General features: G+C 47.2%; 1 protein-coding gene across 1 annotated transcript in view; it reads right to left on the bottom strand.

Annotated features, from left to right (window-relative positions):
• Positions 1-12,389, bottom strand: part of RNFT2 (ring finger protein, transmembrane 2) — a 77,231-nt gene extending 64,842 nt beyond the window's left edge. Inside the window, exons 1-4 of the mRNA XM_053587461.1 lie at positions 12,222-12,389; positions 11,664-11,722; positions 4,725-5,191; positions 1,870-1,946 (exon numbers count right to left, since the gene is read on the bottom strand). Coding sequence (XP_053443436.1) covers positions 1,870-1,946; positions 4,725-5,191; positions 11,664-11,722; positions 12,222-12,245 — 627 coding nt within the window. The 5' untranslated portion in view covers positions 12,246-12,389. The remainder of the gene's footprint in view (positions 1-1,869; positions 1,947-4,724; positions 5,192-11,663; positions 11,723-12,221) is intronic.
• Between the last annotated feature and the right edge of the window lie 1,713 nt (positions 12,390-14,102).

Below are 14,102 nucleotides of genomic sequence, written 5' to 3'. Positions count from 1 at the left end.
ACTATGGATCTCAATATGCTCTTGCACAAATGAAAACTGAGCTGCCCTTCATGCCCTCGGGGGACCCAGTGCTTTAAAGAAAGCAGAAGACGCTCAGCGCCTGCAGCTCAGCGGCTAGGGCACCAGACACATACACTGGAACTGGCAGGTTTGAATCCAGTCTGGGCCTGACAAACCAAATGACAACTACAACCAAAACAGCTGGGTGCTGTGGCGGGCACCTATAGTCCCAGCTACTTGGGAGGCTGAGGCAAGAGAATTGCTTAAGCCCAAGAGTTTGAGGTTGCTGTGAGCTGTGATGCCACAGTACTCTACCCAGGGTGACACGGTGAGACTCTGTCTCAAAAAAAAAGGAATGCAGAAAATGCTATAGAAGGCTCAGGGAAGATGGCAATTGTTATAACACCACCTTTGTAGTAGAAAGCACAAGCTCTTTGTTTGTTTATTTCTTTGTTTTTTTTGAGATAGAGTCTCACTTTGTCACCCTTGGTAGAGTGCTGCAGCGTCACAGCTCACAGCAAACTCAAACTCTTGGGCTTAAGCGATTCTCTTGCTTCAGCCTCCTGAGTAGCTAGGACTACTGGCACCTGCCTGCACAATGTCTGGCTATTTTTAGAGATGGACGGGGGTCTTGCTCTTGCTTGAGCTGGCCTTGTACTCCTGACCTTAAGCAATCCACCAGTCTCACCTCCCAGAGTGCTAGGATTACAGGCGTGAGCCACAACACCGGGGCTGAAAGCACAGGCTCTTAAAATAATAGCTCAATTAAATGTTCTCTATATGTCAGGCATTTTGCTAAACACCTTCTCCGTGTTATCTCATTTAAGCTTCTCAATGGGTCTATAAGTTGGTGTACATAGTCCCTTCCCTTCACCTGGGCCTGCAGGTGGGTGGGATTTGAACTTAGAATGAATGCAGGCTCTGGGCTTAACGGCCTGGGTTCAAATCCTGATGCCACCACTTGCACTGGCTGTATGACTTCAGGCAAGGAACTTTAGTGGCTGTAAACAACTCTTTCCTCACTGGGAAAATGAGATAGTAATTTTGTCTCCTCACCAGGTTGCTGGGAAGAATCTGCAGAGATAGGCAATGGGCTCAGCACTGTGCCAGCACACAGCCAGTGCTCTGCAGACATGGAGGACATTCAGGGGCAGGTGCTGGAGCTATATGTCCACTCAGCAGCATCAGCAGGATGGCCTTACACATAAGGATGGGCTGGAAGTGAGCTAACAGGCTGAATGTCAGGAGGGTCAAGGGATTAGGCCCAAGGGGCATTGGGAAGAAGAAAGGTGCCAGACTCTATGGAGGGCAGGAGAGAAGGATGGAGCATCTGGGGATCTGCCCAGGCAGAAGAGTGGCCTCCTAAAGAAGTCCACATCCTGAACCCTGGAAGCTGTGACTACACTAGGTCACAGAGCAAAGGGCAATCAAGGATGTGGATGGAATTAAGGCTGGAAATCAGCTGATCCTGAGATGGGAAGATTCTCCTGGATTATGAGGCTGGACCCAATGCCATCACAAGGGATCCTACAAGTGGAAGGAGGGGGCAGAAGAGGAAAGTACAGGGAAGCTGTGATGGTGGAAGGATGGTCACAGGGACGCAATGTTCCTGGCTTGATGAAGGAGGAAGGGGCCACAAGCCAAAGGATGTAGGCAAGCTCTAGACCCTGAAAAAGGCAAAGATTTTCCCCTGAAGCCTCCAAAAGGAACACAGCCCTGTGTCCACACCTTAATCTTAACCTAGAGAGACCCACTCCAGGTTTTGGGTCTACAGAACTGTGAGAGAACAAATTTGTGTTGTTTGAAGCCACTCAGTTTGTAGTCATTTTTTGCAGCAGCCACAGGAGACTATTTTGCCAGGTGACTCACCTTCAGGGAGACCTGTTCTCGGAGCATGGAGTTGGCATAGGCAAAGGTGCTGGCCATCCCAATGCACACGGCGATGCCTGTGGGACAGAGTAAGGGCTGGTGTCACCCACTTAGACTCAGCAGTCAGGCCCAGCCTAGGACCACGAGCAATGCTGAAAAAAGACATACCCCTGGTTCCCTTGGAGTTGCAGAGGAGAGAAAAAAAAATCCCACTTCTGGGGGATTTAGGCTTCCCATGTAAATCAACTGGGATTTAGGGGTAGGACTTAGGCCTCTGTGAGAATACTTCATAGCTGTCGTCCCCAACCCCTGGACTATGGACTGGTACCGGTCATTGGTCTGTTAGGAACCCGGCCACACAGCAGGAGTTGAGTGGTGGGAGAGTAAAGCTTCATCTGTATTTATGGCCAATCCCCATCACCCAAATCACTGCCTGAGTTGGGCGGCGCCTGTGTCTCAAAGGAGTAGGGCGCCAGCCCCATATGCCAAAGGTGGTGGGTTCAAGCCCAGCCCTGGCCAAAAACTGCAAAAAAAAAAAAAAAAAAAAAATCACTGCCTGAGCTCCACCTCCTATCAGCTCTCTCCTCCCCTCAACTTCTACCCACCCCCCCGTCCCCACCCCCATGGAAAAACTGGTGCCAAAAAAGTTGGAGACCACTGCTTTACAGCACCAGATTTGGAGCTTGAGCTTATGCAGTCTGATAAGGTTCAAATCTCAGCTCTGCCACCTTCTCTCTATAGGCTTCAGTGAGTCACCGAATCTTGCTGAGCCTTAGTTTTCTCATATGTAAAATGGACATAGCAATAACACCTCATGGAAGGATAATACTTACAGGAACATCATTTCTAGCAGTTAGCAAATGGTGCCTCTAATTATTTCTACTTTCAAAAAAGAATCTGAGGTGTGTTATTTGCAATAAAAACACACAGAAAAAGACCACAACACCATGGGAAATTCAAGTTCAATGTTAAAGGTAAGAAAAAAATCCCAGCTAATAGGTAAACATGACCCAGGCAGATGAGAGAACAGAACTGAATTTTATTCCACAAGTCATTTAATTGCCACAATTTGCCTGCTTTTTGTAACTTATAGAAGGGATTCTGCTTTCATGTGATATGCTTGAAGCTCACTTATTCTTTTAACAGATGTGTATGCAACCTATTTTCCAAGATCTCCTTTGTAAAAGGTATACCTCTTTACTGAAAACATAAAATAAAAATGAATGATCCCACAATCCTTTTTTTCTAGTCTCCTCTTTGATTAAAAACCAAAAAAAACAAAACTGCCAACTGGGCTCAGTGCCTGTAGCTCTGTAGCTCAGTAGCTAGGGTGCCAGCCACATAAACCAGGGCTGGTGGGTTCTAACCCAGCTGAGGCCTGCCAAACAACAGTAACACTACAACAAAAAAAATAGCTGGGTGTTGTGGTGGGCGCCTGTAATACCAGCTACTTGGGAGGCTGAGGCAAGAGAATTGCTTAAACTCAAGAGTTTGAGGTTGCTGTGAGCTGTGATGCCATAGCACTCTACCGAGGGTGACATAGTGAGACTCTGCCTTAAAAAAAAAAAAAACCCTGGGCGGCGCCTGTGGCTCAGTTGGTAAGGCGCCCGCCCCATGTACCAAGGGTGGCGGGTTCAAACCCGGCCCTGGCCAAACTGCAGCCAAAAAATGGCCGGGCGCTGTGGCAGGCGCCTGTGGTCCCAGCTACTCGGGAGGCTGAGGCAAGAGAATCGCTCAAGCCCAGGAGTTGGAGGTTGCTGTGAGCTGTGTGAGGCCACGGCACTCTACCGAGGGCCATAAAGTGAGACCCTGTCTCTACCAAAAAAAAAAAAACAAAAAAAAAAACCCTGCCAACTGAAAACAAAAATGACCACCTTCAAGAATAAAGCTCAACATAATATTTTGCCAGAATTCAGAGTAAGGAGGATCATGCTTTGAGGAACAAAAAGGGAGGGGCTGATAGGATAGCCCCCCCAGCAAGGAAGGTAGAGTGACCCAAGTCAGCTGGAACTTACCGGAGAGGAGAAAATAAGAAACAAAGGAAGGCTAATCGCCTCTGGATAGTTCCTTATGGGAAGTGGTAGGCCAAGGTAATTCTTACCATCCAGCTGGCTACAGGACTAAAACAACAGCCCACAAGCCCTCCAGGTACCTCCAGGGTACAGTGACATCATGAATGATAACAGTAACAATAATAACAATAGTATACTAAAGACTATTAATTGAATGTTAGGTATGTGTCAGATACTAGTGTAAGCACATTACGAATCATTATCTTACTTCTCACCAGTAACAGCAATAGGGTAGTATTTACTGAGCACTTGCTACGTGCCAGGCTCTACATTAAGTATTTTAATGTGTTAATAATGAATAGCATAAAAATTAACAATCTACACTTGCCCAGCATTTTCTCTTGGCCAGGTCGTGTCCTAAGTGCTTTTACATATGTTTACTTAAATTTAAGTGATCCGTGAAGTCTATATATTATTATAACCCCCATTTTACAGATGATGGAACTGAAGCCCAGAGAGGTTAAATGACATACCCAGTGTTACACAGCTTGGGAGGGGCAGAGCTGGGGTTCAGACCCAAGCAGTCTGAGCTATTAGTTACTATGCTAGCTGAGGAAGTTTCTATCACAACTCCCACTAGACAGATGAGGAAGCAGGCTCAGAGAAGTGAAGTGACTTGCCCTAAATCACACAGCTTAATTGGCCAAGAATTGAACCCAGTTCTAACCTGAAGCCCTTTGCACCATGAGGGCCTTTGCTGCCTTCTCCAGGTGCTACAGATGAGGACATCCCCACCCCACCTGCTGCAGGGGTCAGACGTGTCCCCAGTCCCCAGGGACTCACCAAGCTTATGCTGAAAGCACACTTTGGCCAGGAGGATCAGGATGAAGGGGAGTCCCTTCTGGAGCCAGCAGATGACAGCCTTCAGCTCGGACAGGGCAGGGGCAGGTGTCCCAGGCTGCTCATCGCCACCCTCCTCTGTGTGGCCACGGTGGTCCCCGCCCATGTGCTGCAGCAGGGAGCTCCCGCGGTGGGTGCCGTGGTGGAAGTGGTGGTGGGGCTGGCGGTGGTGGTAGGCGCCACCCTCGGCCCGGCCCCCGCCCTCCTCCCTGGACGCGGGCATCTGGATGAACACGTCCCCGCCACCTGCCGAGGATCCTAGCACCAGGCTGGACGGGAATGAGCTGGAGGGAAGGCTGCCGGTTAAGCCCGAGAAGAGCGCTGGTGGGGAGACGGCTTCTGCCTTCAGGCTCTCAAAGACGCCGCCTTCATCCACACTTGCCTCGGAGCTGAGCGCCTGGCTGCGGTTTCTGGGTTGTGACCAGGGAAGAAGTCAGGACCCCAGTGGAGGAGGAGGAACAAGCATCCATAATATAAGGTGTCCCAAAAGTTGCCGTAAAGTCACCACACGTAGGGAGAACGGAACATCCATAATATAAGGTGTCCCAAAAGTTGCCGTAAAGTCACCACACGTAGAGAGAACGGGAAATGGTGGCTAAATGTTAACTTGATGTACGAAATACTCATTACAAAATTTTAGAAAATATTTATGAAATATTTCCTATGTATTGGCCACCTCTTTGTAAAATTTTGTAATGAATATTTTGTAAATTAAGGTACATTTAGTTATGCTTTCCCATTCTCCCTAGGTGTAGCAACTTTAGGGGAGACTTTGGGGATACCCTGATAAGTCCAACTGTTTGGTTCCCCCTCAAATACACTATGTTGAAGCCCTAACCTTCAGGACCTCCAAATGTGACCTTATATAGAGAAAAGGTCCCTCAAGAGGTAACAAAGTTAAAATGGGTTTCCATGGCTGGGTCCTCATTCAGTAGCACTGGTGTCCTCTGAAGAAGACATTAAGCCACAGGCACTGGTGTCCTCTGAGGAAGACAATTAAAGACATAGGAGGAGACGGTCACCTACTAGCGCAGGAGAGAGCCCTCAGGAGAAACTAACCCTGCCGATACCTTGAGCTGCTAGAACTTCCCCAAAGGAACTTCCATTGTTTAAGCTCCCCAGTCTGTGGTACCCACTTATGGCAGGCCTAGAAAAATAATACAAACAATAATAGCAATAGAGTCCTAACATTTACTGAAAACTTACTGTGTGTCAGATACTTTTCTGAGTGCTTTATGTTGATGAAGTTACAAAATCCTCTTATCTACTCTAGAATTAGGCCCTACTAATATCTTCACTTTATACATAAAGAAACTGAGGCACACACAGAGAGAAAGGAACTTGCTCAGAGTTGCAGAACTGGCAAGGGATGGAGAGGGACAGGGGAAGGAATGGCTTGAACTCAGGCAGACTGACTCTAGAGCTGACTTTCGTAACCACTGTACTTCATCCCAAAGGGAGCACAGAATTCTATAATTTCTAGCATAAGCTTAGAAACTCAAAGGTCTCTAGCTCTGGAATCTTCAAGTTCAATGACACCTACTTCCAAGAAGGAGTCACATCATGGCTGGCTTTTGGTGAGCAGCAGAAATTAAGGTTTCTTTGGGAAGAAGACAGTAGAGATGCCCACATTTGAGTTCCAACTCTGCCCTTTCTAGGGGCCCTCCAGTTTTGTCACCTAGAAAATGGGCATAAAAACCATTCCTGCACAGAATTCCTGGGGAGGGGCGTCACAGTAAAATACCCTTTGCAATAACAGGTGCTCAATACAAAGGAACTATCATCTCTAGTTCATATGGAAGACCTGCAGGGCCAAATTGTTTTTTCTAGTTCCAAGCGAGGCCTTCTTGGGTTGCAACCAGGGAAGGATTCTATGGCTCTTTCATAGCCACTGCTAGAAAAGCAGGAAGCCCAGAGTTGCAGACGCTGTCTTTCTTCCCTTGCACTCATCCCTTTTCAAATGGAATCACTGCATGGAAACTCAGCTCTGCCGCAGATCCAAGTGGAACTGATCTGCTCAATGTGCATGGCCTGGGGAGGAGGAGGAAAGGCAGAGCCTTCCCTGCCTCTCTCACCCTGCACGCACCTCCACAGACTCCCAGGGGACTCCAGTGATATCATGGGCTTACAAAAGCAAGGCCTGCACTTCATTTACCTTCTAGATCCCACCTCTCAGGGCACACAGTAGGTGCTTAATTTTTGTTTTGTCCACCCTCAAATTCACTATGTTGAATACTAGATTATCATCCAGTCACAAAATGGAAATGGGGGGAGGTTTGACATTGCTTTGCCACTTGATCCTGTTTATTACCCACTCACAGACCAGGACAGATTTCTTTTTGAGACACTCTATTGCCCTGGGTAGAGTACTGCAGCCATTGGAGCTCACAGCAACCTCAAACTCTTGGGCTTGAGCAATACTTTAGCCTCAGCCTCCCAAGCAGCTGGGACTACAAGTGCCTGCCACAACTAGTTTTCTATTTTTATTGCAGGTTTTATTTATTTTTGGCCGGGGCCAGGTTTGAACCCGCCACCTCTGGTATATGAGGCCCTACTCCTTGAGCCACAGGCACCACCCAATTCTCTGCTATTTTTAATAGGGTTAGGGGTCTCATTCTTGCTCAGGCTGGTCTTGAACTCCTGAGCTCAAAGGATCCACCTGCCTTGGCCTCCCCGAGTGCTAGGATTATACGCTCAATGTGCATGGCCTGGGGTGGAGGAGGAAAGGCAGAGCCTTCCCTGCTTCTCTCACCCTGCACACACCTCCACAGACTCCCAGGGGACTCCAGTGGCCAGAGCCACCACCTGGCCCAGGATAGCGTTCTTTTTTTTTTTTTTTTTGAGACAGAGCCTCAAACTGTCGCCCTGGGTAGAGGGCTGTGGCACCACAGCTCACAGCAACCTCCAACTCTTGAGGTCAAGTGAGTCTCCTGCCTCAGCCTCCCAAGTAGCTGAGACTACAGGCACCCGCCACAACGCCTGGCTATTTTTTGGTGTAGCCATCATTGTTTGGCGGGCCAGGGCTGGATTCGAACCCACCAGCTCAGGTGTATGTGGCTGGCGCCTTAGCTGCTTCAGCCACAGGCGCCAAGCCCAGGATAGCATTCTTAGAACACACTGTATACAGTCAGAACTTCGTATCCAGGATTCAACCAACCTTGGATCATGGATCAAAACCCACATAAATGGAGGGCTGACTGTATTGGACATTTTATATAAGGGACTTGAGCATCAGTACATTTTGGTGTCCAAGGGTTGTGGTCCTGGAACCAAGCCCCTGTGAACATAGGGGGCTGACTAAATCCAATTAATTCACTAGCCCACTAAGATCTCTCCAATGGCTTCCCTTGGTGTACTCCTTCTAGCAGCTGTTTCATATAAGACCTATACAGAGGTGTAAATATAATTCCCATTTTACTGGTAAAGAAACTGAGGGCCAGAGATGAAATTACCACATGCCCTAGGTTATTTGGTCTCCAACCTCAACTTCATCATGTGCCTCTTCTCTCCACTCAAGGGCTTCCTATCTTAGGCTGCTGTCTTCACCGGATGTCTCCCCATCCTCGCTCTGTAGCACTTAGTTAACATATCCCCATCCACCAGATCTTAGGTGCAGTCTCTCTTCCTTGCTGGGGACTCCCTTGCCTTCCAGACAATAACAGCTCCTTGACCTTGTTCTCATTGTATCCTAACCTTACCTGCACAGGATCAATCCCAGTCATCCTTTTATTACTCATCTTTCCTTTGGGACTGTGGCTGTCAACACTGGCCACACGTTGTAATCTTTTGGGAGGGTGGCAGTTTGAAAAATACAGGTGCCTGACCCCATGGGAGACCCATTGAATCAAAATCTTTGTGGGTAGGCCCACCATCTCAAGCTCCTTGGAGCCCCCCAGTGATTCTAACACGCAGTTGGTGCCATACACCTAAAGCTTTTGACAGGGCCCTGCTCTGCAACCTCAAAGAGCATGAGTGCATCTCTACCACCCGGCGCCATGTACCTGGCACAAAGAACGTGTTCAGTAAACAGTGTTTGAAGGAATGAATGAGTGGGCATACTAAAGGCTCTGAGAAAAAAAATTCTACTAAAAAACATTAACTTTGTTAAAATCGCTGTTTCACAAACTTTAAATTTGACCACAGAATTATTTTTCTCCAGGGAAAACCAATTTACTTCTTATAGAATACCTGAGAAGCACAGCGCTGGGCCATGCTGGCCTGGCAGGTCAGGTTTGGTTTCTCTGGGTTCACAAACTAGACCCAGAGGTGTGTTACCATAAACCTGGTGCAAGGGACTGAACAGAAGATGGCTATATCCTTTCCCTCCCCACACCATGCCCTTTCCCTGCTGGCTCCTAAAGCCCAGGAAATGTGTGGTCCTCCTCTCTCCGGCTCTGGACAATAACAATGATGATATTAATAATGCCAACAACAACAAACACCATGGCTATGATCCTCAAGGGGCCTTTGAGCTTTTTCTGCATTTTAAGCAGGAGTCCTGGCAGTTGCCCATGTTGGCCCATAAGGAGGCCACTCTCTCTCCTCTACTGCCTATGGGGCCCTAGAAAGCCCTCCTCTCCCTCTGGAGGTTGCCAGCACTTTGAGTTCCCTGGGCTCAGAGGGCCTCCAGGACAACCAGGGAAGGCTCAGTGCACCAAGGGGCTTTTTATAGCTGGACTCCCTTCCCTGGGCCTCTCGCTTGCATGCGGCCAAGATTTCAGTCTGAACGGGAAAGATTATTCCTCAGGGGGACAGAGGCTAAGCTTCCAATTTAACCACTTAAGGGCTAGAGCTTGAGGCCAAACCAGGAGGATGAGTGTATATGCCCAGATAGGAGGTAACCAAAATGTGGCACTTAAAGCACAGATGCTGGGGGACAGATCCCAAATCTCAGCCCTGCCAACTTCTTGGCTGTGTACTTTTAGGTAATTTACTCTCTGAGCCTCCATTTCTTCATCTGTAAAAGGGATAAAAAACAGCCCGGATCTCATCAGGCTAATGTCGGGGCAGCACAGCATAAGCACTCAATACACAGTGGGCACTATTCTCCTGCCATGGTCCTTGCCCCTCAAAGATCTCTAAGTTCCCTTGAGAGCAGGTGGCAATGCTGTCAGAGGCTGAAAAAGCTCCAACAGGCATTCTTATCATAAGCTGGATGCTGTGTTTCCTCCCTTCATCTGTAAGCAACTCAGAGTTTTATTATCTGTCATTCATGGATGGAGAAGCTGAGACCTAGGGGTAAAACTGCTCACCAAAGGCGCCATAGGTGGGAAGAGGCTGAGCTGAGATTTTGGCCAAAGGTCTATGGCAGGGCTTTTTCCTGCAGAACAGGCAGACTCAGACGCAAAATGCAGTCCCAATGCCAGGACTGTGGATATTATTTGTGACCTTGCAGCCCACCCCAGTGTTGCAGTGAGCCAGGAATGGGGCCAGGAATGGAATGTGAGGGAGGAAAAGCTTGGCTGCCTGCTCCTTGAATGTATGTGTTAGCTCAGGGGGTTCCAAGCTGGAGACCGTCCCAACCTGGGAAGAGGTCCCTATGTGTGTATTCTCCTAGGTTTAAATAGACAGAAATTGCAGCTCATGAGTGTTTTGATCTTTTTTTTTTTTTGTAGTTTTTGGCCGGGGCTGGGTTTGAACCCGCCACTTCTGGCATAGGTACTAGCGCCCTACTCCTTTGAGCCATAGGCGTCACCCTTGACCATGGTTTGTTTTTGTTTTTTTTTGTGATTTTTGGCCAGGGATGGGTTTGAACCCGCCACCTCCAGCATATGGGACCGGTGCCCTACTCCTTGAGCCAGAGGCACTGCCGACCATGGTTTTTAAAAAATTCTATATTTATCTATTTGGCTCCCATTAATCATAGGGCCAAACTAATGGCCAGAACAGTTTATATCTCCCCTGTGATGGAGGGTCCATAACCCCAACCACCTCCTCTGTCTGACTCTCATACATGGAGCCAATATTTCTCCTGCCCTAAATCACCCAAGGCCAGCCATCAAACAACTAGAGACCACCCCGATACCCCAGAGCCCACTGACATTATTCAAACTAGCCAATCCTAAGTTGTTTCCCTGGCCCTGCCTTTTCTTTCCCGAGGGGAACACGATAAAGGTTGTGGCCTATACTTTTCCACATTCTTTTCTGCCTTCTGGCCAATGTTGGCGCTCTCATGTGGCCCTACCTGGTGTGACATACCCTCTCCTTTTGGGAAGAGAGGGTATTTCACAATAAAGCAATAAAAAACTCATCAATAAAAAACTCATCTTTTAATGTGATTGTCCTCTCTGTGCTGTTCCTTAGCCTATGGTCTGTCCTCCACAGAGCCACATGTTGAAACCTAACCCCATGTGATGGTATTAGAAGGTATTGGGAGATGGCGAGGTCCTAGAGGTGGAGCCCTTGTGAATGGGATTAGTTCCCTTATAAAAGAGATTCTAGAGTGACCCCTCATCTCTTTACCATGTGAGGACATAGCAATATGAACCAGATAGTGGGTCTTTAACAGACACTGAATATCCTGGGGCCTTGAGCTTGGTTTTCTCAGCCTCCAGAACAGTGCAAAATAAATGCTTGTTTAAACTACCCAGTTTAACCCAGTTTTAATACCCAGTTGCTGGTATTTTTGTTAGCAGCCCAAACAGACTGAGATACTTCTAAAAATTGAAATCTCAGAGGAATAATCATTGATACAATGAGTCAAGAGCGTCACCTATCACACAGGCTTTCAGAATTGCCACAGAAGCAAGAGCAAGCTATTATGCATTGAGTATTCAGTATAAGGACATCACTTAGTAACTCTGACAGGTAGGTATTATTCAAACCAGTCTTGGGTTATCCCTCACCAGAGGCCTCAGATAGAACAAAGCAAAGGATGCTTACCTTTCAGGTGGAATGTTATCCGTGTTACTGCTGTGGCGTCTCTGCATTTTCCTTAACACCTGAAACCCAACACATGGGTGAGCCAGAGTCGCCCAACACTCCCATTGCTGTCAGATTACCAAGGTAACTGTAAAAAAACAGTCCTCTTATCTTATATCTCTAGAACTCTCTGACATTTTTCAACCCCTGTTTTAAATCTTTTATGCCATTCAGTCCTCAATTCAACATTCCATCCCATGAAGAAAGTGTTATCAACCCATTTCTCAGATGAGAATGGTGAGACCCAGATGTGGAAGAAGTACTCATGTAAGAGGAGAAAATAGTGCACTATTGGATGAAGTGCAGTGAGCAGACTGGCAGTTAGGAGGCATGGATTCTACATTGATAACTGCCCCCTAACTTGATGTGTGATCCTAGATAAATCAGTAACCTCTCTGTGGTTTCCGATCCCCCATGTGTTACACGGGAAAGGGTGGAGTGGTCAAACCCAAAGCTCCCTTTCAGGCCTCACATTGAATAAAGTAGTGATACAGACGTGAATTCTCTCAGATATGTCACCTGATTCACTGTGAAGAGCCACATGGACTTCAGAACTCCATGTTGATAACACCTGAAGTGAGCATTCAGGCTCCTGATGGGGATATAACTGCTGGATTTCAGGCCTCTCCCTCTTCTTCCTCTCCAGAGGGAAGCACAGGTGAGGGCAGTTTACCAGAGATTCCAAACCTGGATGAAGCAGAACACTTGGGTGAACAATCCATGGGATGCCTTCAATATGACAGTAAATTTTAGGACGTCATTGGAAGCTATAAGCAATTATTCCATCTGCTCAATATTTCTGAGTAGCCTCTCATTGATCCCTCTTTGGGACTCTTAATGTATTTTGTCCTATTGTCAAACTGAGTCCTGATTGGGGAACACAAAAAATTTGTTTTAAACTCTCCAGTGGCTTCCCATTGCAATCAGAATGAGACCTTAGCTCTGTACATGGCCTACAGTTTGCCCCAATGTAGCCTCATCTGTTTTCCAACCTCCATCTGCACAGGCATTTCTATTCCTCTAACATGTCAGCTTGTCCCCGGCTTAGGGCATTTGTACTTTCTGTTCCATCTTCCCGGCATGCTTTTTCCTCTGAAGGTTGCATGACTAGCTCCCTCAGGTCAACTGTCACCTCCTCCCAGAGGCCTTCTCTTCCAATTTTCCTGACCCCACCCCCTACCAAATATCACCTGTTCCATATTCTTCATAGCACTTACTTATTGACATGTTTGTTTATTTATTATGATGTCTCCTATTGGAATGTAAATGTCATGAAAACAGTGATCCTGTCTACCTGATTTGCCCCCTATCACAGCCCTGTGTGGCACAGAGTAGCACTTAGCAAGCATTTTTTCAATAAATACATCAATGGGTCTCCCAATTACCTTTTCCTAGATCCCTTGTGGGATCCCTTGTCCATCTTACACCCTAGGGAAGAACTAAGGGCCAGATACTTTCCATAAATAGATTTAGCCTCCACTAATATTTTCTTGTCCCAGAACCAAAGATGGGACCTGACTCTTAGTTCAGGTACCATAACTAGCTGTTGAGTAACTTCCTAATTCAGACCAGGTTTGGTGAGGGGGCAGTGCTGGTGCCATTTGGGCCACTGATTAGAAAAACAACTCATCAGTTAATTCTCAGTTAATTCTCCTTCTTCTTTTGAAAAATTATCTAAGAAATAGGTCAGCAGCCCCACCTACATGGGGAAAAAAGCTCATTACATAAACATTGTTCAAGACCTTGCAATCTCAGGTCAATATCCTCCTCCAACATCCCCCATCACTTGCAAAGTATTCCAAAATCTCCATCCACAAATTTGACACAGCATCAAATACTAAAGAATTTTACTACTTTTGGATGCTTGTTTTCGAAGGGGCATCATATTCTCCGTTGGAAGCAGGCCATACATAATTATTCCAATACCGAATTCTAGAATAAATTGTTGCATGCAGGATGCATTGGAATGAATGAATGAAACGCCTTTTAATCCCCTGCGCCGTACATCGCTCTACATCCCAGTGACCACACCGAGACTTTCCAAGGCTTGCGCTGTTTTAAGTTGCGCCCTCCGGCCGTTGCATGACTGCACCGAAATGCACGCAACGAAGCATCTCCTGTACCACTTGGACTGGAAGCAGGCAGGTGCACTGCGGACACAATGTCTATGTCTCCAGAGCTTTTCATTCCGGTAACCGACACAACGCAAAACGCTGTAGGACTGCAAGGGCAGGGGACTACACAAACTATGCTGGGAGAAAAAAAAATAATCGTGTTCTCTTTTTTACCTGCCGACAATTCAGCAATCACAGCCGTATCATTCACGTCCAGCCGAGCCAATCACTCGCTCGGCCCGGGCAGCACGTGACTTCCTTTGCTTCCGGCCTTTACTCCGGTGGG

This window comes from Nycticebus coucang, chromosome 4 (assembly GCF_027406575.1).
Source record: "Nycticebus coucang isolate mNycCou1 chromosome 4, mNycCou1.pri, whole genome shotgun sequence".
Lineage (NCBI taxonomy): Eukaryota > Metazoa > Chordata > Mammalia > Primates > Lorisidae > Nycticebus > Nycticebus coucang.
The sequence above is the reverse complement of the archived record's forward strand: the minus strand, read 5'-3'. Positions and strand labels throughout refer to the sequence as shown.